General features: G+C 44.0%; 2 protein-coding genes across 3 annotated transcripts; both read left to right on the top strand.

Moving 5' to 3' along the window:
• On the top strand, window positions 1-19113 carry LOC123991298 (protein Aster-C-like). Of its 2 annotated transcripts, none has more exons than XM_046292754.1 (18): window positions 1-309; window positions 1360-1472; window positions 3465-3591; window positions 3794-3894; window positions 4630-4725; window positions 5860-5940; window positions 10615-10739; window positions 10866-11016; window positions 11646-11802; window positions 12014-12154; window positions 12326-12444; window positions 12552-12694; window positions 13228-13331; window positions 13872-14048; window positions 14217-14283; window positions 16756-16902; window positions 17329-17431; window positions 17538-19113. In XM_046292754.1, exons 2-18 carry the CDS (start codon window positions 1380-1382, stop codon window positions 17601-17603), a joined length of 1998 nt encoding a protein of 665 aa, XP_046148710.1. In that variant the 5' UTR covers window positions 1-309; window positions 1360-1379; the 3' UTR covers window positions 17604-19113. The 2 variants fall into 2 exon arrangements, with proteins under 2 accessions (XP_046148710.1, XP_046148711.1); XM_046292755.1 differs by having other exon boundaries at window positions 10-309; window positions 16783-16902.
• Window positions 19114-21546: 2433 nt separating this feature from the next.
• On the top strand, window positions 21547-26683 carry zdhhc23b (zinc finger DHHC-type palmitoyltransferase 23b). Its single transcript, XM_046290831.1, is given in 5 exon segments — window positions 21547-21618; window positions 21621-21685; window positions 21779-22480; window positions 22934-23101; window positions 25832-26683. Coding segments are annotated over 5 exon segments (1281 nt in total). The 3' UTR covers window positions 26106-26683.
• Window positions 26684-27889: the final 1206 nt, after the last annotated feature.

Genomic DNA, 27889 nt, shown 5'->3' with positions numbered 1-27889 from the left:
CAGTACGCAAATGGTAAATGACAAAGCACAACGATCTCCTTCATGGTATTTTCTCTTATGGGCTGGGTCAGGTGATACCTGTTGCCAGGTGTACGGATGTGTAGCACATTGGCTATATGACGCCAGTGCCATTTATTTTAGTAAACCTAGATGTACACATTACTGATTTAGTTTTGCGTTAATAAGATCTGAGAGCGGTCAAACGGAGCCGTTGGTGATAGGTTTACAGGTATCCGCGACTCCACAAACCTTCATTCATCCCAGACTCACAACTCGGTGCAGAAGATAAATATATTGTGTCGTTTCCAGGTAGGTTATGAATGTGGACCGTCTTTTAACTGCCTATCACGAATTTAATATCCCCAAAGAGATCCGAAATGGTGGATGATGAAGACGCAGGGTAAATACATTTGAATTCAATCCCTTTTTGACACTACCCTTTTAGATTTCAACGAAACTTTACCTATTTGCCCATTGTATAATTGCTCAGAATGGGACTTGTTTTATTTTGGGTAAACTGAGTCGGATGTACTCTCATGCACAGATGAAGACGATAGCTGTGAAGAATTCAAAGCAAAAACGTTTGAAGCACACTTATTCAGAATTGGTTTATGAAAATGATACCAGCTCGTTTATTTCCTTTTCGCCTTATCAAACATTAGTGTTTTGATATCACGGGTAGAATGAGGCTGATGTTACCCTAAAGGCGTCAGCATGCGTCAGTTCGGCTGGCAAGGCGAACCGAACGAGTGTGCAAGGACCTTGCTTGGCAAACGAAAAAAGCTGCAATAGCACTGTGCCCAAGAACACTAAGGTAACCTGCCTAAATGACTACCGACCCGTAGCACTCATGTCTGTAGGCATGAAGTGCTTTGAAAGGCTGGTCATGACTCACATCACCATTATCCCAGAAACCCTAGACCCACTCCAATTTGCATACCGCCCCAACAGGTAAACTGATGATGCAATCTAATGCACTCCACACTGCCCTTTCACAACTGGACAAAGGAACGTCTGTGAGAATGCTATTCATTGACTGCAGTGAACTTTGAGCTAACATACTTTAATTCAATATTAGATCACTAATCCATTGTCATTAACATTGCAAAGCATAACAAGTAATTCATTGTGTTCAAATTGAATTATATGGGTTAGAAGATGGACCTGCATAAGATGCCATTTCCATCCTCATACTTCTTAGCATGGTCTGCAAAGTGTAACCTTCTTCAGGAGAGACCAGCCATAAACAGACCCCTTTACAGCAGCAAGATGTCCAGTCCAGTAGTCATTCTATAGGGACTGCTGGAGTTGACCTTCTAAAGCTACCAGGTAACATTATAACATATCTCTTCTATCCAGGCAGCGGAACAGTGGGTCTGATGGACCAGGTTTCCCCGTCAGGGGTTGGCAGTGACGTCCCAGACGAGACCGCCCCCATGGGGGAGTACAGGTGGAGCTCTGAGGAACATGAAGTAAGATACAGAGCCCTTCAGTTGACCTGTCTGTGACTATCATGCACTTACCCCTACATTGTATAAAATGTCATAAAGTCTGCTTGCTTGCCCACCCATACAGACATAAACACTGCACGATGACGATGTATCTTTAGTTAGGAATTATTGATGCTATGGTTTTTAGACCAATGATGTAATGACTACTAACTTCAATCTGCACTTGCACTGTAGCACTTTTGTATGTTGAATAGTTTTATTTAAAGATTGAGGATTTTCTCCTGATGTTGTATAATGTCTGTTTTTATGTGGTCAAGCCAAAGACATTTCCAGTGTGGACTATAACGGTTCCTGCCCTCTAGTGGAGAAGACGTCCCATTACATTCTGCCATCTATTATGTTGACATCACTTCATCACATTTAGCTTTTGTTGTGATGTACTAGTGACAGTATACAAAGCTCATGAGCCGATACTGTTTTTCAGCTACATTAATGTTCAGTTCCTGGTCTTCTCTCTATTTACTGAATAGCGAGAGCGTATTGACCAACTGTCACTTTAATATATAAATATGTATATACACACGGAGTGTACAAAACATTAGGAACTCTTTCCATGACATAGATTTCACCTGGTCAGGCTATGATCACTTATTGATGTAATTTTTAAAATCCTTTTCAATCAGTGTAGATGAAGGGGAGATTAAAGATGAAGGGGAGGTTAAATAAGGATTTTCAATATTGTGTATGTGTATGTGTGCCATTTAGATGGTGAATGGGCAAGACAAAATATTTAAGTGTCTTTGATCGGGGCATGGTAATAGGTGCCAGGCACACCGGTTTGAGTGTGTCAAGAACTGCAACGCTGCTGGGTTTTTCCACGCTCAACAGTTTCCCAAGTGTATCAAGAATGGCCTATCACCCAAAGGACATCCAGCCAACTTGACACAACTGTGGGAAGTATTGGAGTCAACATGGGCCAGTATCCCATTGGAACACATTTGGCACATTGTAGTCCATGCCCTGATGAATTGAGACTGTTCTGAGAGCAAAAGGGGGTGCAACTCAATATTAGGAAGGTGTTTCTGATGTTTTGTCCACTCAATCTGCTTTCAGAAAGTATTCAATCCCCTTGACTTGTCCACATTGTTGTGTTACAGCCTGAATTTAAAATGGATTAAATTGAGATTGTGTGTCATTGGCCTGCACACAATACCCCATAATGTCAAAGTGGTATTTAATTTTTTTATTATTATTATTTTTTTACAAATTAATAAAAAAACAAAAATCTGAAATGTCTTGAGTCAATAAGTATTCCACCCCTTTTATGGCAAGCCTAAATAAGTTCAGGAGTACTAATATGCTTAACAAGTCATATAATAAGTTGCATAGACTGTGTTTAACATGATTTCTGAATGACTACCTTGTCTCTGTAGCCCAAACATACAATTACCTGTAATGTCCCTCAGTCGAGAAGTGCATTTCAAAGACAGATTCAACCACAGCATTCCAGGTGAAGCTGGTTGAAAGAATGCAAAGAGTCTACAAAGCTGTCAACAAGGCAAAAGTTGGCTACATTGAAGAATCAAAAAATATTTTGATTTAACACTTTTTTTGGTTACTACATGATTCCATGTGTGTTATTTCATGGTTTTGATGTCTTCACTATTATTCTACGATGTAGAAAATTGTAAAAATACAGATAAACCCTTGAATGAGTAGGTGTGTCCTAACTTTTGACTGGTACTGTAGCTTGAACACAACTTACCCCGTACTGGATGAAATATTACCACTACCTTTTCAAAACCATGTCTGTCTTTATTTCCCAAACACAGTTCAACAGTGACAATCACCTTTTTTTAACACAGGCTTAACACCTAACAAACACTTTGACTGGTACTGTATGAAGAAAAAACTGAATGCAGCAGTTTTAGCCAGCATGACCTCTGTACTATAGAAATTACTATTGAAATTAGCTTTGTTATTATAATGTTACCTCTGTGGCCCGTCAATCAGATGTCTGACCCTCAGGGCCAGTGTCTGGCCGCCCCCCAAGCCCTGCCCGCCCCCACCTACAAACAGAGAGTTGAGGAGTTCAAGAAGCTGTTCAGAGAACTGCCTGAGTCAGAGAGACTCATCATGGGTGAGTTACGTGTCTGTGTGGGTGTGAGAGAGAAATGGGGAGAGAGAGGCCCCATCCAGAAATGGACCCTAATAATATTTATAATCATTATTATTATTATCATCTCTTAAAAACAAAAGATTGGCACCTCTCTCACCTGCATCTACCAGCACACCCGTACTATACTTACCTGTGTCAAGGTGTGTCCCGTGTCTTTCCCCAGACTATACCTGTGCCCTCCAGAGAGACATCCTACTGCAGGGACGCCTCTACCTGTCAGAGAACTGGCTCTGTTTCTATAGCAATGTGTTTCGGGGGACAAAGGTGAGCTCACACATGGGGGAGAGATGGGAAAATAGGAGTTTTCTGTCTTGGGGATTAATTAATCAGATCGTGATATGCTGTAAATGTGTGTATGTATTGCATTATTCTGGTCGTGTTAAATGTGGTCTGTGTTATCTGGTTTTATACAGTGATATACTGTATTTAGAGTATACAGTGATATATTAACATTCATGGAGCGCCACCTTCTCCTCAATAGCCATTGCTAAGTGATAATTAACGTTTCTGCTTTGTGCTGTTTACTGCTGACAGTTTTCACAGTGAAAGCAGATGTGCAATTTGTTGACTTGGATACACATTATCCCCAAAACGAATCAATAAAAATGTCTGTTAAATTCCCTGCTCTATTTAGCTTGTTTACAGTGGGTCATTTCATAGGGAACTGTCAGAGGCGCTCTCGTATTGTTACATCACAAACATGTAGAGAATAAAGGTGCCAACATGGCAGCTGTTCAAAAAGTTGGCAGAACTCTCTTAATATATGGCTCTAGTCATAGATAGCCTAGACTCTGGAGGTCATCACTGTGCTATATTGTCGTAGATAGCCTAGACTCTGGAGGTCATCACTGTGCTATATTGTCGTAGATAGCCTAGACTCTGGAGGTCATCACTGTGCTATATTGTCGTAGATAGCCTAGACTCTGGAGGTCATCACTGTGCTATATTGTCGTAGATAGTCTTGACTCTGAGGGACATCACTGTGCTATATTGTCGTAGATAGCCTTGACTCTGAGGGACATCAAGGCCATGTACAGAGAGAAGACAGCACGGCTGATCCCCAACGCCATACAGATCTGCACAGACTCAGAGAAGGTACAGTATAGTCACTCAAACACCACCTGGGTTCTGTTTAATATCCCTGGACAGTTGCACTAACGCCCTGGTCCAGACCTAAGAGACTCTGTGCTTTTCATGGTTTAACCCCTCAGGAGTAGGCCTACAGCTGCAGCACTGACAAAATAACACGTTACTCATCCCTTCTGTCTGTCCTAAATGCAAACCAATGGATGGTTATCACTGCAATAATATTAACACGCTTCTGTCTGCCCTAAATGCAAACCAATGGATGGTTATCACTGCAATAATATTAACACGCTTCTGTCTGCCCTAAATGCAAACCAATGGATGGTTATCACTGCAATAATATTAACACGCTTCTGTCTGCCCTAAATGCAAACCAATGGATGGTTATCACTGCAATAATATTAACACGCTTCTGTCTGCCCTAAATGCAAACCAATGGATGGTTATCACTGCAATAATATTAACACGCTTCTGTCTGCCCTAAATGCAAACCAATGGATGGTTATCACTGCAAAATAATATTAACACCCTTCTGTCTGCCCTAAATGCAAACCAATGGATGGTTATCACTGCAATAATATTAACACGCTTCTGTCTGCCCTAAATGCAAACCAATGGATGGTTATCACTGCAATAATATTAACATGCTTCTGTCTGCCCTAAATGCAAACCAATGGATGGTTATCACTGCAATAATATTAACACGCTTCTGTCTGCCCTAAATGCAAACCAATGGATGGTTATCACTGCAATAATATTAACACGCTTCTGTCTGCCCTAAATGCAAACCAATGGATGGTTATCACTGCAATAATATTAACACGCTTCTGTCTGCCCTAAATGCAAACCAATGGATGGTTATCACTGCAATAATATTAACATGCTTCTGTCTGCCCTAAATGCAAACCAATGGATGGTTATCACTGCAATAATATTAACATGCTTCTGTCTGCCCTAAATGCAAACCAATGGATGGTTATCACTGCAATAATATTAACACGCTTCTGTCTGCCCTAAATGCAAACCAATGGATGGTTATCACTGCAATAATATTAACATGCTTCTGTCTGCCCTAAATGCAAACCAATGGATGGTTATCACTGCAATAATATTAACACGCTTCTGTCGCTCTCTTCCCTACAGTTGTTCTTCACTTCCTTCTCAGCCAGAGAGAAGAGTTACCAGGGAGTGTTCCGGATGTGGCAGAACACACTGATGGACAAGGTGAGGCTCAGTTCAGCGACTTCATAACCTCACTTCACTCACTGGGCCTGCATCCCAAATGCCACCCTATTACCCATAAAGTCCACAATGTTTTTATATTTAAATTTTTTATTTAACCTTTATTTCGGTTAAGAACAAATTCTTATTTACAATGTTGGCCTACCAAAAGACAAAAGGCCTCCTGCGGCAATGGGGGCTGGGATTAAAGAAGGGCATTTACAGTGCCTTGCGAAAGTATTCGGCCCCCTTGAACTTTGCGACCTTTTGCCACATTTCAGGCTTCAAACATAAAGATATAAAACTGTGTTTTTTGTGAAGAATCAACAACAAGTGGTACACAATCATGAGGTGGAACAACATTTATTGGATATTTCAAACTTTTTTAACAAATCAAAAACTGAAAAATTGGGTGTGCAAAATTATTCAGCCCCTTTACTTTCAGTGCAGCAAACTCTCTCCAGAAGTTCAGTGAGGATCTCTGAATGATCCAATGTTGACCTAAATGACTAATGATGATAAATACAATCCACCTGTGTGTAATCAAGTCTCCGTATAAATACACCTGCACTGTGATAGACTCAGAGGTCCGTTAAAAGCGCAGAGAGCATCATGAAGAACAAGGAACACACCAGGCAGGTCCGAGATACTGTTGTGAAGAAGTTTAAAGCCGGATTTGGATACAAAACGATTTCCCAAGCTTTTAACATCCCAAGGAGCACTGTGCAAGCGATAATATTGAAATGGAAGGAGTATCAGACCACTGCAAATCTACCAAGACCTGGCCGTCCCTCTAAACTTTCAGCTCATACAAGGAGAAGACTGATCAGAGATGCAGCCAAGAGGCCCATGATCACTCTGGATGAACTGCAGAGATCTACAGCTGAGGTGGGAGACTCTGTCCATAGGACAACAATCAGTCGTATATTGCACAAATCTGGCCTTTATGGAAGAGTGGCAAGAAGAAAGACATTTCTTAAAGATATCCATAAAAAGTGTTGTTTAAAGTTTACCACAAGCCACCTGGGAGACACACCAAACATGTGGAAGAAGGTGCTCTGGTCAGATGAAACCAAAATTGAACTTTTTGGCAATAATGCAAAACGTTATGTTTGGCGTAAAAGCAACACAGCACATCACCCTGAACACACCATCCCCACTGTCAAACATGGTGGTGGCAGCATCATGGTTTGGGCCTGCTTTTCTTCAGCAGAGACAGGAAAGATAGTTCAAATTGATGGGAAGATGGATGGAGCCAAATACAGGACCATTCTGGAAGAAAACCTGATGGAGTCTGCAAAAGACCTGAGACTGGGACGGAGATTTGTCTTCCAACAAGACAATGATCCAAAACATAAAGCAAAATCTATAATGGAATGGTTCAAAAATAAACATATCCAGGTGTTAGAATGGCCAAGTCAAAGTCCAGACCTGAATCCAATCGAGAATCTGTGGAAAGAACTGAAAACTGCTGTTCACAAATGCTCTCCATCCAACCTCACTGAGCTCGAGCTGTTTTGCAAGGAGGAATGGGAAAAAATTTCAGTCTCTCGATGTGCAAAACTGATAGGCATACCCCAAGCGACTTACAGCTGTAATCGCAGCAAAAGGTGGCGCTACAAAGTATTAACTTAAGGGGGCTGAATAATTTTGCACGCCCAATTTTTCAGTTTTTGATTTGTTAAAAAGGTTTGAAATATCCAATAAATGTCGTTCCACTTCATGATTGTGTCCCACTTGTTGTTGATTCTTCACAAAATAATACAGTTTTATATCTTTATGTTTGAAGCAGCAAAAGCAGCTTTTGTGGCAAAAGGTCGCAAAGTTCAAGGGGGCTGAATACTTTCGCAAGGCACTGTATATGACAAGGATATTTATATGTTACGCTATGCACAGATCTAGGATCGTCTTCCTCTCACTCAATCCTACTCTTGCTAATAAGGAAATAATAGGACAATAGTACGGTAATAAGCTAAACGGGGGAGATTCTCAATTGGTTTACTCTACTCTGTCCCCTCCTTTTGAAAAAGGTCAAAGGAAGGTCAAAGGTCAAACAAATGCACTTGTATGAAATGACGTTTGCAGGGGTGGAGTACCTAATGAAATGTGTAGGGTAGTACAAAGACATGTAGCTAGTTGTGACTTTTTATATATTTCTTTTTTCTTTTTCACCCCTTTTTCTCCCCAATTTCGTGGTATCAAATTGGTAGTAGTTACAGTCTTGTCTCATCGCTGCAACTCCCGTACGGACTCGGGAGAGGAGAAGATCGAGAGCCATGCGTCCTCCGAAACACAACACAACCCAACCAAGCCGCACAATGCCCATCCAACCCGGAAGCCAGCCTCACCAATGTGTCGGCGGAAACACAGTACACCTGGCGACCTTGTCAGCATGCAGTGTGCCCGGCCCGCCACAGGAGTCGCTAGTGCTCAATGAGACAAGGATATCCCTGCCGGCCAAACCCTCCCCTAACCTGGACGACGCTGGGTCAATTGTGCACCGCCCCATGAGTCTCCCGGTCGTGGCCGGCTGCAACAGAGCCTGGGCTCGAACCCAGAATCTCTAGTGGCACAGCAGGCACTGCGGTGCAGTGCCTTAGACCACTGCGGCACTCGGGAGGCCTAGTTGTGACATTTTATAGATAAAAAGATAAGTAGCATATCGTTTTTAAATATGTGCATGCTTTTCTCCTCCGAGTAAACCGCTGATTCAAAGGGGTTGTGGCAGATCTCTAAACTCTTCCGCAAAGGACTCCGGTAGAATATTCCTGTGCTTCCTCAGCGGGAGGAAGCGCCTCCGTTCACCTACTAACTAATTGACACTCTCCTCGACCACTTATCGGTTTCCGGGTCACGGAGGAGAGAGGACGGAGGAGTCGACGAAAGGATGGTATTTTGCCAAAATAAGAATATCTCATCGAATGGCTCTGGGAGAATCTTTATTGTATACTCCTCGCGTCCCCTCTCCTCGCCTCCTTCTCAAAACCCATTGGATGGAAAAGCCAGAGGTCCCATACCCACTGACCTTCTCCTCCAATGGGTGTTGAGAAGGAGGCGTGGAGGGAGGACCTGAGGAGTATGCAATTGAGATTCTCACATTGATCCAATTGCATGGACGCCAACTACTAGATAACCAGGTAGTATCAATGGTGATGGTTATATCATAGCTCTAGTCTGTCATTTAATGCAGCCTATCCAGATCTTTATGTAGTATGCAAGGCTTCTGTGACTTTACCCTGGCTGGCTGTTCTTATCTAATCAGTCCTGGGTAAACACCATGCCCCCCAGACTGGCCCGATGTCCCTAAACGAGGTTCCCATGGCATTCAGTTCTTATGTTGTATATGAGGGGAAGTGGCAGGCTGAATATTCATAATGTTTTGTTTCTTATAACATACTAGCTCTTTTGATAGCAAAGTTGAGATAAAACTAAATCATATTAGGACCTAGAATTAATGCAATTTATAGGGGCAACTAGTGCAATATGGAAGACTGTGGATCAAGGGAATGAAGCTGTCAAATCAACCCACAATAACACTGGTGTGGCTCGGGAGTTAGCGAATGAAGGTAAGGTTCAATGACCCCTCAAAGGTGTGGCTAGGAAGATTAATTTGCATAAGACACACACCCTGCCCCCGAGAAAGCGCTGTCGTTTCGTTACCTCGCCATTCTTCAGGGCAGCAGATCTAATTTCCGTTGCCACTGAACGTTCACGAGGTTGGCATCTAATAGAGCTTTTATCGAAGCTATCTATCTTTCTATAAATGGGCGGAGCACTCTTGTTCCTGTTGTTGGGCAAAGCACCTAACTTCCTGATTGCTTTGTGACGGCGCACAGGTTATAGTTAAGTCCAGCTACCAGGCAGGTATACGTAACAACTGTTGGGAAAGAGCGAAATAGCTACAAAGTAAGTAAAACAACTTTAAAATGGCCTTTAATTACTTGATTGGCAGCAAGTGACAGATTTTGATCGAAATGATGATTAGCTGTGCAGAGTTTGGAATTAGGCTAAAGAAACCGTGGTTCCATATGGCCGCTTTCTTGACTAGATTCTGTTGCATGGGAAATACTATTCAATTGTTTTCTTTTGACTCGAAAGTGATCAACGATTGTTCAATCCCTCAAATGATTTTTAACGTATATCACGTATATATATATGTTTTAAAAAAATAGCTTGTTGTTTTTTTTTGGGGGGGCGCATCATGGTGTCCATAAACATTATGTTTTGTAGCTATTAGTCAATAGCTACAGTGTGCAATTTCACTATGAGAAAGGTACCAGACATATTTTTTTGTCAGTTCTTTATAAAAAATTGTCTGGTCATAATTTCATTCCAATCAAAGGTGGCGCTAAATGTAATCCACACTGCATCTATTGTTTTGTTTTTGAATCTCCGGACATCAGTGTGGTTGAGTAAGGAGCAGGTTAGGGCTGTTTTGTTTCATTGAAACTAAGACACTGGAGGCTGTGTGAGATTCATGCACATGTGAAAGATAGTTATCATGTTACAGACAGAGGAATTCATCCTTATAATTTTTATTTTGATTGAGCTTTTGCACGTTATAACCTACAAAAAGCTGATTGGTGGTGACACGACCAGGAAAGTTGTTGCTTTTCCATAATAACAGAAATCTTTTCAAGTGCCGCTGTGTACCAAGCTCCTCTCCCTCTCTCCTAGCCACTGAGTAGTTTGGCGCTGTGGCAGATGGTCAAGCAGCACTATGGCAATGACCTGGGCCTGAGGATTGTAGAGAGAGAAAGTCTACAGACATCAGCAGACTCAACCACGCAGAAACACACCAGGTGAGGATGACCACTCACACACACCTGGATCTCTCTCTCGGACTGCACAAAGAACATCATGCACTCACCTACATCTGTCTAACTGACACATTTCTTCAACCTGTTTACCCACCTGGTCCGTGGCAGCATGACCGTGAGGCCTGGTGGAGAGGACTCTGGGAGGCCGTCTACTCTGCGCCTCCAGCCGGGGGATCAGGGCTCCTGTGAGCCCACTGCGCCCCAGGGAGAGGACCTACCCTCACCCCTCGGACAGAGCTCCATCAACTCAGGAAACACGGTACGACACCTCTTTGAAGTCCCGTAGATCACACCATTACTCTTTTTGTTGGCAAAGCCCTGCTCCACAAACTTCAGACTTATCTAACATCACTGTTAAGATTTAAAATGACAAGTTATCAAGCCCGTTCACAGCGTTGGTTAACTTTGGAGACTCCTTTGGTGTCTAGAGAATGAGGTAAATCAGCCTATAATTTCCTTGCAACTTACGTGTGGAATGATCTACAATACAGTTTAAAATGGGAGAAATTGGTGCCTCTGGTGTGTTTCAGAAGGCTGTTAAAGGATCTTTTTACTGAAGAATGTGATTGTGAATGTGCTTGTTGTGTATAATATAAATGTGTAGCTTAATGTGATTAATTGTATTTTCATGTAGTATTGTGGTGCTATACAGGCCTCATCTGGAAAATAGACCTCTGTCTCAGCATTGACTCCCTGTCAAAATAAAGTTTAAATACAAATTCTCACACAAGGCTTGGATGATATCAAGTATTCGCCTTAGTCATGTCTCCACATATTCTCTTCATTGTTTAATGAGTATTGCAAGTGAATGACCAGTCAGATTGATGGCATTTATAGCAAGGCTTCCATAGTCAGGGAAGAGTGACATTGCCATTGTGTATCCTACAGGATGATGCTTGCAGCACCTCGTCTCGGTGCACTCCTGACCCGTCCCTGGACCGCTCTGCCCCAGAGAGGGTCTCCAAGCGCTCTGAGCTCTCTCTGGACCTCAACTCTAACTTGGACCGCTTCTCTGAACAGAGCGGCTCGGAGAGTGCAGAGGAGGGTGAGAATTAACCCCCACTGTATGTTCATTGGTTCTACCCAACAGGCATGTGGGTGGTAGTACTATTGACCCCCAAATGTGTTTGTTAAATGCATGCTACTTTAAAGTGATTGTTTGTTTTATGCTAGTGACCTGTTAAATGTGTTTGTAGAGGCATCCCTCTGAGATCATGCTGACCCCTCCCCCATCTTTCTCCCTGCCTCTCCTGTAGAGGAGATGGGGAGTGTCTCCCAGCAGCATGGCAGGCTCTATGTGAACACGGTCTTCAACATCAGTGCAAAAAAGATGTTTGAACTGCTCTTTACCGAATCCCACTTCATACGAAGATTCATGAACGCCAGGAAGATCACCAGTGAGTCATCTCCCCATCCACCCTGTTATAAGCCACAGTCCTCTCCTCTGATTAAGACGGACTTGTCCTCACAAGCTATTTTTAAATGTGACTATCCGAGCGTTGTTCTAATGTGGTACCAAATAAAGTAGTAGATGGGTTAACACAAAACACATGTGTGATTGTTGTCAGATGCCATCCTTACACGGTGGCAGAGTGACGCGTCTGGCTCCATGAAGAGGAGTCTCAACTACACCATCACCATCACCAACCCTTTGGTGGGCAAGTTCTCCACCGCCACGGAGAACCAGGTGAGCCCAGGTCTGCACTGCGCGTGGCTGGTTTTTAGTAGTGTGTGTGCAGGTGTGTGGAATGTCTTTTCTCCAGAGTGTGTGTAACTCCTATGTTGTCCTGTCAGATCCTGTACAAGGAGTTCAGGGAAGGTCAGTACTACCTCGTCGACTCGGAGGTCTACACACACGACGTCCCGTACCACGACTACTTCTACACTCAGAACCGCTACTGTATCATCCGCCATTCCAAACGCAAATGTCGACTCAGGTGAGCAGCAGAGACATCACAGCCTTTCGACATTGTTATCTGCTCAGTTTACTTTAGGGTAAAGACTTTCAGGGTATTGCGGTTGAGCTTCTCGCTGCGCTCACGGTCTCTTTGTTCAGTGCGATGTGCCTCTTACATGGTTTTTGTGTCAAAGTCTAATCAATATCCCCTAGGAAAGGTCAATTCACTTCCAACTATTGCAGGCCGGTGTATTGTTGGTTCCCTTCTCCCTGGTAGGTTTTGGTCACAGTGAGAATCAGCAGTGCTGTCTGTACAGCCCTCCACGACATTTTCCAGCTTTGTTGGAGTCATTCCTCTAGTGGCATAAAGCCTCCTCATTCTCATATCCCAGGTCTGTGACTTCATAGCACTTATTTGCTGTGTCCAGACTTCTTCTTCTTGTAATAAATACTAAATGTTTGGTACTTCAGATTTTGTGGTTACTAATTACCCATTACAGAATGTGAATATAGATCATTTGATTACTATTCAATTACAACTGTAGAGTTGATGTGCTGGTGTTGTGTGTTTAGGGTGTACACTGATGTCAAGTATAAGAAGCAGCCGTGGGGGCTGGTCAAGTCCTTCATTACCAAGAACTCCTGGAGTGGCCTGGAGGACTACTTCAGACACCTGGGTGGGCAGTAGGCTGCTGCAGCCCTGGAGATCTCTTCACCCTTCTCTATCTCTCTTTCTACTCCATCTTTTACAATGTCTTGTCCCCTCTTTCTCTGTAGTTCTTCAATTCTCTCCTCCTTGTTTGGCTGATCTCTGAGTGTATCTTCCTCTGTCTTCTTGCCTCCACTTCTCAATCTCCAATTAGTCTCTCTGCCTGTGAGTGTTGGGTTAGGCCCATGCTCTCTTTGTGTGTTGGTGCTTCACTGGTTTCTGTCCAGCTCCCTCTCTCCTATATTGTATAACGACCAATCTCCCTACCCTTCATCTGCTCTGCTCTTCTCTTACTCACCCTCCAGTCTCGTTAGATTAGATCTGAATCAGAGCCCTGCACTCACACTGACAGTCCAACTCTCCTCATGAGATGTCGATTATCACCCAACCTCCCTACAGTCTGCACGGCAGTCCTCTCTACATCACCCCTACCACTTCTAGTCATCTATTGACCCCTGTCTTCCAAGCCATTTGACCCAACTTTTCCTTTGACCCTATGTCATCACAGAATCTGAGCTGATGGAAGAGGAGGCGGAGCTGAACCAGGGATGCGGAGACCCCGGTAAGATGATTGGCGGGTTGCATCATTGGCGGAGGAGGACGTTCAGTCGGACACTACAGGAGCACCTGAAGCCCAGCAAGCAATACGAGCCTGACCTAGACCCTCACAGAGAGGGCAAGACGGGTACATACCTGTTCTGTCTATTTAACAAACATCTTCTGACACATGGATAACATTACATGTGTACTATATGAGTGAATTGCACAAACAGTCAATCAGTCCAATGTCCTACAATAGACACACAGTCATATGTCTTCCCTTCAAGCTGTTCTGCTCTCTCCCGGTTGTCAGATCCCATAGATATGAAGGATCCACCTCGATGGAACATCTCTACCATCATAGCTGGGATGAGCATCATGTAAGTCTATACCACCAGTCAACACTCAAACGGTATCGCTGTAAATCATCATGAACCTTTTCTATTGTTTGTGTACTTTCTTCAAATCAAATGTTATTTGTCACCTGCGCCCAATACAACAGGTGTAGACCTTAGTGAAATTCTTACTTACAAGCCCTTAACCAACAATGCAGTTTAAAAAGAAAATACCTAATAAGAAATAAAAGTAACAAATAATTAGAGAGCAGCAGTAAAATAACAATAGTGAGGCTATATACAGGGGGTACCAGTACAGAGTCAATGTGCGGGGGCACCGGTTAGTCGAGGTAATATGTAGGGATGCATGATATATCGGTGAACATATCGGAATCGGCAGATATGAGCTAAAATGCCAAACATCGGTATTGGCTGATGTTGTTTAACGCCCCGATGTGCAAAACCGATGACTAAACTGATGTGCATACCCAAATAACATAGGTACATGACGTGCATACCCAAATAACATAGGTACATGACGTGCATACCCAAATAACATAGGTACATGACGTGCATACCCAAATAACATAGGTACATGACGTGCATACCCAAATAACATAGGTACATGACGTGCATACCCAAATAACATCGGTACATGACGTGCATACCCAAATAACATAGGTACATGACGTGCATACCCAAATAACATAGGTACATGACGTGCATACCCAAATAACATAGGTACATGACGTGCATACCCAAATAACATGGGTACATGACGCAATGACGCCACGTAAAATTTTTGCGCTATACGTGCAACACAGCATTCCTAAACTAGCTCACAATGTCTGCTGTGTAGATCGAGCAGTTATTTGAAAGAGTAACAAAATTTCAGCGAGACAACTCAAAGGCGAAATCCATTAAAGCCAAGATAATGGTATTCATTACCCTTGACTATCAACCGTTCTCTGTTGTGGGTGATGTTGGCTTTCGCCGACTGGTCGAGTGCCAGTACACACTACCAAGTGCGCTATTTTTCAGACGTTGCCCTACCAGAGTTACACAGTAATAACGTCACTGCTATTAGCTTCATGACATACACACTATGGAATACCGTTTGGGTTTTTGCGTGTCAAAACTGTACAAAAAAAGTCTGCCAACACCAGCCACGAACGATATCTTTACAATACCGCGTTGGTAATAAACCATCATTGGTTCGACCGAAACTTCTGGGGTAGCTAGCTTTAGCTTGGTAGCTAGCTAGCACCAATACAACCAGCCTGAAAACAATGACCAGTAGAACTTGCAGTCATTTTCATTATTCTTAACAATGATTTAGGAATCCTTGTGAGTAAGTATTAGCTAGGTTGCCACTTGTTGTTCGCTATAAGCAGCCAGCTAGCTTCATCTGGCTAGTGAGGCTCTACCGTACCGGGTTATGTGTTGTGAAGCTATTCACAGTAAGGATTAGGCACAATAGTGGAATTTGCGATTTGCCTTTCAAATAAGTGTCATTGACAGTAATCAAAATGAATACATACTTTTATTTTGAAGTCTAACTGCAAAGTCCACTATTGTGGCTAGCTTTATATAGTTTGGTCCGACCACCATGAATCAAATAAGAACTGTCTTATAAATTAGGGTTATTTTAGATGATGACACCTAGCTATATAGTTAGCTAGCTAACTATAGCTACTGAAACAGATGTCGTGTTATTTGACATGACTCAAACGGCGTTCCATGAAATCCTGGTTGAGAATTAAATGACTAAACAACGAAACAGCACAGCAAGTAAGTGAAATAGGTTTTGATGATGTTTTACTGGTAATGGGGACATACGTAAATGCCAACAAAATAACTTTTTGGTCAGTGTGGTGTGTGTAACCTGTTATTTATCTAGGCAAGTCGGTAAAGAACAAATTCTTATTTACAATAATGGCCCGGACGATGCTGGGCTAATTATGCGCCGCACTATGGGACTCTCAATCACGGCCGGATGTGATACAGCCTGGCTTCGAACCAGGGACTGCAGTGACGCCTCTTGCACTGAGATGTAGTGCCTTAGACCGCTGCATCTGTGTGTGTGTGTTAACTATTTAATTGTACTAGAATGCTTAAAAGGCTGCTAAAATTTTAAATATCTGTATCGTTTTTTTTGGCAAGGAACATATTGGATATCGGTATCGGCCAAAAATGTAATATTGGTGCATCACTAGTAATATGTACATGTAGGTAGAGTTATGCATAGTAAAGTGGCTATGCATAGATAATAACAAGAGTAGCAGCAGTGTAAAAGAGAGGGGGGGGCAATGCAAATAGTCTGGGTAGCCTTTTGATTAGCTGTTCAGGAGTCTTATGGCTTGGAGGTAAAAGCTGTTTAGAAGCCTCTTGGACCTAGACTTGGAGCTCCGGTACCACTTGCTATGAGTACATTCTGCTTCGTGACCTCAAACACTTCGGTGCAGTATGTTAGCCAGGTGTCTGTTGATCTTAGCCAGGTAATCGGAAACCTCACAGCCTCTTTCTTTGGCTGTGTGTTCCCAGTCTGCTCATCCTAACAGTACTGAACCTGGGGCTGTTCTTTAAGCTGTGGGCCATGGAGGATGTGGCCAACCGCATGTACCTGAGCACCAAGCACCACCTCCGGGAGAGGACCGAGAGCAGGTAGGCTGCTGCACACCGGGTGAAGGCCTGCACTTTACACATTACATTTGATATTTTAGTCATTTAGCAGACTCTTATCCAGAGCGACTTAGTGTATTCATCTTAAGATAGCTAGGTGAGCCAACCACATGTCATAGTCAGTACATTTGTCCTCAATAAAGAAGCTATCAGCAAAGTCAGTGCTAGTAGGAAACACCAGACAATCTATAACCTAACCTAAACTTAACCAAACACCTAACCCTAACAATTATAATCAATTAGAAAATAAATACAGCGTATCGGTTTGCAGGTAAGCCACGTCCCCTTAGCATGCATCCAAGTCAGGAAAAACTTTCTTTCACCATTTCTTGGAGTAATCACTGATCTGACAGGATCGGGTTGTTGTGGAATCCTCTCTCTCGTCATGCTGACTGTCTGTCTCCTCAGTTTTGCCGCTGACTTTCCCGAACCGGCCCCAACATACAGGACCAGAGAGGAGACTTTGCTGCTGAAAGCAGTGCTGCAGGACTCTATCAAGCTATTGGAGCAGGTCAGTCAAACGACCAGCTATGTTTGTGTTACAGGCTCCCGAATCCCTCCGGCAGGTGTTTGTGTCTGTACAGACAGTTTTTTTCCCTCTCCTCTTTTCCCCATAGCTCCGCAGTTCTCTGTCGCTGCTTCAGCAGAAATTTGTAACCAACAGAACAGCAATTCTGCAGTGACACCGTCACACCTGGCGCCCTCACTACGCCCTCTGAAGCCTGGGGTTGTAAAGGCTACAGGGACACGCCTCTGAGGACTCTCTCGTAACCAGGGGTGTTGCTAAAGGGACGACTCATGCACAGACTTGTTACTAAGAGCAACAATGGTTCAAGTCCCAGGGCCTTTAATAGTGTGGTACCAGGTAGATGGATGTTTTAATTTTTATTTAACTAGGCAAGTCAGTCAAGAACAAATTCTCATTAAAGTTCAACTGTCGGCACTGTGCTGTGGAGGAAGAAAATGGTTCCCAACCATCAGCAACACTGGGAGATGACTGGGGTTTATGTGGGGTTCTGTTTTCAGTTTGGTAGTTCTTTATTCTTCCTTAATGTTGGTGCTGGGTTTATTGTGATTAAGTTCAAGTTCTACTGCATGCCTCACTATGTACTGCGTACCCCTTTGATTGACAAGCCAATCACAGAAGATGTGAGCCAATGGCGTGATGAGCGCAGCAGATGAGAAACAATGTTTTGATAGAAATGAATGCCAATGTAAGGAATCCATGAAATATTTTTACTTTTTGCACAGTGCCTTGTGTACTTTTTATGGTTTTTAGATTCATTTAGATTATTATTTTTTCAATTAAAAGGCTTTTAGAAAGTAATTTTAATAATTTATTTGGATGCCCATGGGTTTCTGCTATTGTGAAAATGTGAATAAGTATGCAGTTGAGGAAAAAAAGAAATGTTAGCCTTGGATGGTTTGATTTTTCAGCTGGTTTGTAGATGTACAGCAGACCTCAATATCAGGGTTGTGTTCAGAAGGGTGCAATGTTCTGAATGCTGTAGATATAAATGCCTTTTATAGACCTGTCAAGAAACCTTATTCTACATGAGTTTGTTCTACATAATATATGTGTATCTGTAACGTTACTCCCCAATGAACGTGACCCAGGTGAACTTTCCAGGAGCATTTGGTTAGAACCAAAACATTCCGATGTGAATAATACTGATTACATTTAGTTAATCTTGATAGCTGTCCCATGTAGGCTAAGGTATAGGGTTAGTGGCTGTTATGTAATTAATATTCCATCCACATGCCACACCCATTCAAGAAGCCACAGCACTAAAACGTTGCACTGCTGTATGTCCACTATAAGAATGTGACCACCACAAGTTTAGTCTGGACTCTGAGTTGAATCCACACTAGTGCCTTGTTAACTTTGTTTGAATTGTTATTATTGTAAATTACAATTTACAATGACGAATGTTAATTTTGTGCAGCATATACAACTCATTTCTGTGTGTGTGGCTGAACAGCTTCAGACTGTATGTAACACCCATCTTTATTTTAAAAAATAAAAGCACAGGAATCTTCCTACCGTTGTTACATGAAATCAATGTGAACCATTGGATGTGAATAATTTACACACATTGTATAATTTGTTTTCTATTTGTTGGCTATTTTGTACAGTTGTTAGACAAAGATGTCATGTATTGTTGCTTTGAATAAAGAAACACTTTCCAGCCACCTGTTGTTCTTGTCAATGTATTGTAAGATAAGGGGCATGTTGTGATCATGGCCAGGCTAAAAGCACTACAGTCAGCATAAGCCATCTTTCTACTTTTAACCTACTGTGTGAGTTTGAGGTTACGTCACTCCATCAGCACAAATGCCTGGTTGTAGTAAAACTATTAGACTTGTAACCAAGATGCCATATATTTAGTTCCAGTAGTTGAGGAAAGTCCTTGTGTAAAACCACCCGCTGCCTTCACAAATGTGTTGGCATCATTGCTGTGGCTGTTTAAATATACTCTGTCAGAAGAGACAACAGAGATTGAACATACTGGGGAAGTAAATACTTTTGATCTGATTCAATTGGCTTCTTTCCAGATCATAAAAAATCCACCACCATAGCTCAACACCTCACCAATGTCACAGAAAGGAGCCGTAGCTCTCCAGTTGATAGGCTATACTTTGCCAACAACTGATCTTTGACCTTTGCTGAAACAACTTGGCTTGGGACCCAAAATAGCCTTCCACATAACATGTTACACTTTTGTCATTTAGCAGACGCTCTTATCCAGAGCTACTTACTGAAGTGTGTGCATCCATTTTCGTACGAAAATATGTCTGTGGGTTAATAAGCTCAATGTTTGCTTATTTCATTGAACATGCTATTGTTGATAGACAGTACCCTTGTCTTGATTCAGATTGGTAAAAATGAATGAGGGAAATAAAGGGTTACCCACCCCCTCTATTGACGTCAGAAGTATGAAGGAGAAACGGACTCCGCCACTCAGGCAGTCGTGTTGCCGCCTACTGACCAGACAACCTCAGCGACAGAGGGGGTGTAGGCTATACGTGGACCTCTGTCTGCTCTTCATTCAGACATACCGGCGGAAAATACTATCTGTTGAAAAGTTGAATGGGGTGACGATAGGGTTCTAGCGCTTTCCAAAGTAGCCTCTATAGCAGTGACGCGTGCGGTCTGGCATAGGAAGGACTAAAACATCAGAAGGGAGACGAAACAGCCTACATACCTTGTTGGATTAACAACATTAATATACTAAACTTGCAACAGGACAGTCGGGCAGGTAGGCTACGTGATTTGCATAGCTACATTCAGTTTGCATTTTTAGGAATGTGCGGTTGTGAGCAACGTTGTCCTGGGGCCAGTCTAATGTCCTCGCCAGTTCAGTAGGCAGTTCCTAATGTACCCTAGCCTACAGTTTTTAAGGAAGTAGGTAACTGTAGGTAGGCCATATGACTTTTCATAAAACTACATGAATAGCAGTTATTTTCTATTACACGTGACATGTCTGTTCTATTCACGAGGGGGTTAAGTAGAGTCAAATGATAGCCCGCCATCCTTTACGCAACGATGGGCTGGCTACTTGGTATCAACTTTCCAGACGGTGACATTGTATCCAGAGGTTTAAGCAGATTGTCTAATTGTCTGTTACTCGGGGCAGCTACCGGTCCCAATTTTTTTTAGGAACTCAGTTTGTGTCTCAACATACCAATGCGTATTTTTTTTTTTTTTTTGGGGGGTGAATAGTATAATACACCCGGTGCCATTTCGAAATGCAGCAGCAGTTCTTCTCTTGTTATGTCAGGCACTGATAGTCACTCAATTAGCCATGTCAGCAAATCATTTTTCGATTGGTAGTTAGTCTAGCCAGCTATTGAAACTTGTAGTACTTATGACTGGATACCAACCGGGCACACAGGGCACGTGCCCAGAGGCTACTACAATCTATATTAGATTGGTGGTAGCAAAAACATCAAGGCTAAATGCATTCACTATTCTTTGTATAGGCTAACCCAGAATTAAACCTGTGGGCTTAATTTTCTAGGAAATTGGTACCCTTTGAGGAGGGAAAGGCCTTTACTATATGGCAATTCCATTGGCCTGCGAATGCCACAACATATGTGGTTGATAGGCTATTCAGCAGTCCCCTTCGCAGAGTAGCTGGCAGACAGCCCAATTTGTCGCCACGCGGTCGAGCCCAAATTGGTAGCAATGTCCTCTGCGCAAGGGCGCATTGGAGACCCACAAGAAACTAGCCTCTCCCGCTCAAATCAGTTGGTTTGGGTTTCCAATTACAGCCAATACCATATAGAGCTAACAATGAATCTCCCTTCTCATCCTCTTCATAGCCTCCCTCAATTGCAAGACATCTCCCACTGCAGAAGGGGTGGTTTGCACTGAGCAAAAATAAATAGTCTAATTTATCTGTACCCTGGGGAGGCATCAACCTTGCTTCCTGTTACTGAGGAGGTATTGGTGGGCTGGGTTATTGTTATAAAGGACTGTTAACCACGACTCCCTGCCACACATTTACCTCCATCTATCTGCATCCCCATGAGAATAGGACACATGCACACACCAACCCACTCTCGCTCACCCTTCATCTCCGCAGGAGACTGAAAACATTCCAGGCTGACTGGCTGTCTGTCATGAAGAAGCGAGCCAATGAGGTGTTGGAGCCGGATGAGCCTCTGTGCTGCTGTGAGTTTGTGGACCTTCAGGGGGGGGGCGGAGCCATGTGGCAGCCTGCTGCTGTGACTGTGAGGACCTGGACGATGCCTGTGACAGGTGATGGAGTGGCTTACCCATCTACGGCCTGTTACCCAAATCACTCTTAGCTAAATATTCTTTATCCAGTAAATGTCTGCTTCTCTCCCTCAGATGGCTGAAGAAAGAGCCCCAGAAGGCAGATTCACTGTCCCGTCTGGTTACCATGGTGAGCGACCGCCTCCGTGTTCCCTGGTTCTGGGGCGGAGCCCGGCGTTTTGATCTATCGGTGCTGCCCCCGCTGCTCCTACTTCCTGTGCTCCTACATATCGCAGCCCTTCACTTCCTGTTGGGCATGGTGGTTCTGACTGCTCTACCGGTACTGGTTCTATGGTACTACTACGTCACCCACCGTAAGAAGGGCCGGACTCTGTTCTTCCTCAGCCTGGCCCTGTTCTCCCTGGGCTACATGTACTACCTCTTCCTCACCGAGGTCTTCCCCAGGGGGGGTGTAGGGCTGACCCAGCTGGGTACAGTGACCCTGGGAGTGGCCCTCACTCTGGCCTCACTCATCCACACCAAGAGAGAGCCCGGCTACGTACGGCCTCACACGGCCGACGTCCACAGCACGGTGACCTATCACAGCTCACCTCCGGACAGAGACCCCGCCCACACCAGCCTCAACGGGGTTGGGCAGGAAGTAGTGCTAGCCAATCGCGGGAGTGGGTCGGAGCAGCAGGGCCAAGGGGTGGAGCAGAGGGAGAGTGGGCGGAGCAGGAAGTGGTGCTCTCTGTGCAGGGTGGTGCGGCCCCCCAGAGCGGGACACTGCAGGATCTGTGGTGTCTGTGTCCTGAGGCTGGACCACCACTGTGTCTGGTGGGTCCTCTTAAAAACACCTCTGTCTGTCTGGAAAAGAGGCCCTTCTCTGTAATTTAGTACACATGCCATGTCTAAGCAGTGTCATGCCAGGCCTAAGAAGCAATGTTTAAGCAATTATCAGTGACATTATCTTGCCTCTGTGTCATAAGCCATAGGCTTGTGTTTCTGAGTCACACTGATCTGTAACGCACACAATCGTGCAATATATATATATATATATATATAATTCAATCACTCGTTCAGATGTGTGTGTGTGCGTGTGTGTGTTTGGAGTAATCATGGGTTCTAAGTAAATCTTACATTGTAGTCGTTGAGCAGCAGATGCTCTCATCCAAATTACAAATCAGAGCTGTACTGTGTGTTTGTGTGTGTGGTTTAACCGTACGGTCTCAGTACTGTGTATTGTCTGTCTGTCTGTGTGTCGTGTCCGTCATGTCGCCACTGTGGCAGGATAAACAGTTGTGTCGGCCAGGCCAATCACTGCAGCTTCCTGTCGACACTCCTCCTCTTTCTGTTGACCTCTCTGTATGGAATCAGTCTGGTGCTGCGCAGCGTGTGTCCCCAACAGAACCTGCTCAGCGCCTTGCTCTACTGCCCAGGCGTCTACAATCAGTACAGGTAACAGGGATGCACAGGACACACCTACCCTATTTATAGACACAAACTATCTTAGCGCCTATTGATGATAGTATCTTCTGACCGGGGGGGTTTTGTTAAGAGCCCCGACGGTTTTGTTAAGAGCCCCGGCGGTTGCTCTAAACATTAAGACTCATCGCTTGCGGTACCTTTGGAAACATAAGGAACGTATATTTCATATCAGTGATAAAAACAAAAGGTAAATTACTTCACACCTTTTGTAGGGTTCGGGTTAGTGTTCCCACACGGCCATATCTCCATGTTATTGGAAGACATAGCTGAAGTGGAAGACATAGCTGATTAGCACAGGTGGCAGCTATCTAGTGTGCTCCAAACACCTGTGTGTAAGATAACTGGGGAGGAGGTGTTGTTCCTCAGCTGGAGGAACACAGTGTATAGATCTGTTTAAAACTGCTACAGTAATTGTATATTTTTTTATTTGAAAGATTATTTCTCGCTGACATGAAAGATAAGGGGCATATCAGCGTATGTTTTTCGAAAACCGTTTAGAAAGCAGTGATTATTGATGTTTTCTAAATGTTATAACACAGCGTCGGAATTGTAGTTTACACGGAGTCAAATGTGGGCGAATGTAATGGCTGAAAACCCTACATACAGTAAAGATAGGTTTTTGAGCGTTAACACACACCATGCACACAATCGTGTCCCGAATCACCAACAAACTAACATGGTCCTAGCCCACCAAGACAGTTGTGAAGAGGGCACAACAAAACCTATTCCACCTTAGAAGACTGAAAAGATTTGGCATAGGTCATCAGATCCTCAAAAGGTTCTACAGCTGCACCATCGAGAGCATCCTGACGGGTTGCATCACTGCCTGGTATGGCAACTGCTCGGCCTCTGACCGCAAGGCACTACAAAGGGTACTGCGTACGGCCCAGTACATCACTGGGGCCAAGCTTCCTGCCATCCAGAACCTCTATACCAGGCGGTGTCAGAGGAAGGCCCTAAAAATTGTCAGACTCCAGCCACCCTAGTCATAGAGTCTAGGTCCAAGAGACTTCTAAACAGCTTTTACCCCCAAGCCATAAGACTCTTGAACATCTAATCAAATGGCTACCCAGACTATTTGCATTGCCCCCCTTCCCTCTTTTACGTTGCTGCTACTCTCTGTTTATTATCTATGCATAGTCACTTTAATAACTCTACCTGCATGTACATATTACCTCAATTACCTTGACTAACAGGTGCCCTCGCACATTGACTCTGCACCAGTACCCCCTGTATATAGCCTCGCTATTGTTATTTTACTGCTAGTCTTTAATTATTTGTGACTTATTTATTTTTGGGGGGTATTTTTCTTAAAACTGCATTGTTTGTTAAGGCTTGTAAGTAAGCATTTCACTGTTGTATTTGGCGTATGTGACAAATACAATTTGATTTGATTTGCAGTATATGACGCACACACACACACATGATTAGCTCACTAAAACACACTATTAGGCTAAAATGAGCCTGTGAAATGAGGCGGTGTAGATCAATAGTGTCCTAAAATACCCACTGGCACACAGCCAAATGGCTTCCTGGTCATTCTATAAGAGAACAAGTGATTTTTAATTGCATCAAATCAGTCTTTTCTTTATCTGGGACATTTAAAGCTGCGAGGTTTTGAAATAGCCAGGTATTTATGGGGGTAATGTAGGTTAATAAACATTTCATCGTATCTCCCCAACCAGGCCTACTTCTTTATCAACTACTGACCCAGATTTACAAAGCAGTTACTGTATGTGGCTCGGCCGGGTTTATTGTGTAAGAGTGAATGTATGTGGTTGCTGATGATGTGCGTTTTTATGTGATGTGTGTGTAGATTCGTTCCATGTCATTTCAACAAGCCATGACACCCACAATCTCAGATTGTTTTAAGTAATTTCTGTAGTTGGAAACAGATAAGATTAGCTTTCCTGAAACATTATTTTGTTGAAAAATATAATTAAGACTTCTGAGAAATTAAGCTAATTGATTGCACCGAAACTGGCCATTTTAATTTATAGGATTCATTTAATATTCAATGACAATATGACCTAATATCTGATTTGGACCAATTTAAAAAAAAACAATGAGTAAGACATGAGGAATCCAAAGAAATTGTCAAAAGCAACCCACGGACCCCCCCCCCCCCCCCCCCGCCAATTCCACTCCAACAAGGGAAAAACTGTTCAGAAAAAAATCAGTTCTCTATATGTACTATATTTATTTAATATCATATACATTCAAATGGCCAATCTGGTTGCAATCAATTAGCTTAATCTCTCAAAATCAAATAATATTTCAACAAAATAATATTCCAGGAATGTTAATCTTATCCATTTCTAACAACTAAAATAATTTCAGACCAAATTTGAGATGGTGGGTGTTGAAATTCCTTCTTGTGCTTTTTGAGGTGGAACGACCCTGTAATGTACCTGTATAGTATTGTCCACTATTCAGCGCGGTAACAAATGGTCTCTCTCTCAGCTTTGTGTGTGTGTGTGTGTGTGCGTAGCCCCTTCCCTTTCACATTGGTGTTAGCAGATCTGTAGAAATAACATTGGTGTTATCAATAGGGTGTAAGCTCCACTTAGCCCATTGTTAACACATATCTGAATCCCAAAAATAAGGGGTGTGGGCTAGTGGCTAGGGACTGTTTTCAGGAATATATGGTGTATTGTATGGAATATTGGTGTCTAAAGTATGTGTATGTGTGTGTTCCAGCTCGGCACTGTGTTTCACCTGTGCGTGGTACAGCAGCATAGTGACGGGTGGCCTGCTACACCTTCTGGTCCTGCAGCTCATCAACGTCAGCTACAACGTGACGGAGCGAGAGGTGCGCGCCGCCCTCCGAGACAAGACCGCCCGCAGCCACTACTGGGGCCTCGTCGTAGACACGGGAGTCTACTCACATGGTTTCCGTGGCAACTGGGCAGAGTTCCTGACAATGGGAGAAGGCCTGCACACACCCTCACCCAGTCTCACTGACTTGGTGTAGCTGAGCTGCTCATCATCGTCATTACATCTTTAGAAGTGATTGATCAATTGGACGATCCAGGTAGAAGTTGCCCACAGAAACAGATCTAGGATCATTTTACCCTCATACCACAGGAGGCGGCTGAGGGGAGTGCGGCTCATAATAATGGCTGTAACGGTGCAAATGGAATGGCATCAAACACGTGGAAATCATGTGTTTGATGTATTTGATACCATTCCACTAATGCTGCTCCATCCATTACGACGAGCCCGTCCTCCAATTAAGGTGCCACCAACCTCCTGTGCCTCAAAGAATCCTGACTTGAACCGTTAGGGGGAAGAACACAAGACAGACCTTGGGTCAGTGTCTAGGGGTAACTTCACCCTCAGTGATATGGGCTAGAGTTGAAGGATGCATCTGATGTACTGTCTTTCACCAACAGATGGCAGCATATCTCCACTCCTCAGACTTCTGACTGCCATCACCTTACATTTACATTACATTTAAGTCATTTAGCAGACGCTCTTATCCAGAGCGACTTACAAATTGGTGCATTCCACTTATGACATCCAGTGGAACAGTCACTTTACAATAGTGCATCTAAATCTTAAAGGGGGGGGGGGGATACTTATCCTATCCTAGGTATTCCTTGAAGAGGTGGGGTTTCAGGTGTCTCCGGAAGGTGGTGATTGACTCCGCTGTCCTGGCGTCGTGAGGGAGTTTGTTCCACCATTGGGGGGCCAGAGCAGCGAACAGCTTTGACTGGGCTGAGCGGGAGCTGTACTTCCTCAGTGGTAGGGAGGCGAGCAGGCCAGAGGTGGATGAACGCAGTGCCCTTGTTTGGGTGTAGGGCCTGATCAGAGCCTGGAGGTACTGAGGTGCCGTTCCCCTCACAGCTCCGTAGGCAAGCACCATGGTCTTGTAGCGGATGCGAGCTTCAACTGGAAGCCAGTGGAGAGAACGGAGGAGCGGGGTGACGTGAGAGAACTTGGGAAGGTTGAACACCAGACGGGCTGCGGCGTTCTGGATGAGTTGAAGGGGTTTAATGGCACAGGCAGGGAGCCCAGCCAACAGCGAGTTGCAGTAATCCAGACGGGAGATGACAAGTGCCTGGATTAGGACCTGCGCCGCTTCCTGTGTGAGGCAGGGTCGTACTCTGCGGATGTTGTAGAGCATGAACCTACAGGAACGGGCCACCGCCTTGATGTTGGTTGAGAACGACAGGGTGTTGTCCAGGATCACACCAAGGTTCTTAGCGCTCTGGGAGGAGGACACAATGGAGTTGTCAACCGTGATGGCGAGATCATGGAACGGGCAGTCCTTCCCCGGGAGGAAGAGCAGCTCCGTCTTGCCGAGGTTCAGCTTGAGGTGGTGATCCGTCATCCACACTGATATGTCTGCCAGACATGCAGAGATGCGATTCGCCACCTGGTCATCAGAAGGGGGAAAGGAGAAGATTAGTTGTGTGTCGTCTGCATAGCAATGATAGGAGAGACCATGTGAGGTTATGACAGAGCCAAGTGACTTGGTGTATAGCGAGAATAGGAGAGGGCCTAGAACAGAGCCCTGGGGGACACCAGTGGTGAGATCGCGTGGTGAGGAGACAGATTCTCGCCACGCCACCTGGTAGGAGCGACCTGTCAGGTAGGACGCAATCCAAGCGTGGGCCGCGCCGGAGATGCCCAACTCGGAGAGGGTGGAGAGGAGGATCTGATGGTTCACAGTATCGAAGGCAGCCGATAGATCTAGAAGGATGAGAGCAGAGGAGAGAGAGTTAGCTTTAGCAGTGCGGAGCGCCTCCGTGA

This window comes from Oncorhynchus gorbuscha, linkage group LG12 (assembly GCF_021184085.1).
Source record: "Oncorhynchus gorbuscha isolate QuinsamMale2020 ecotype Even-year linkage group LG12, OgorEven_v1.0, whole genome shotgun sequence".
Classification (NCBI taxonomy): Eukaryota; Metazoa; Chordata; class Actinopteri; order Salmoniformes; family Salmonidae; genus Oncorhynchus; species Oncorhynchus gorbuscha.
The sequence above is the reverse complement of the archived record's forward strand: the minus strand, read 5'-3'. Positions and strand labels throughout refer to the sequence as shown.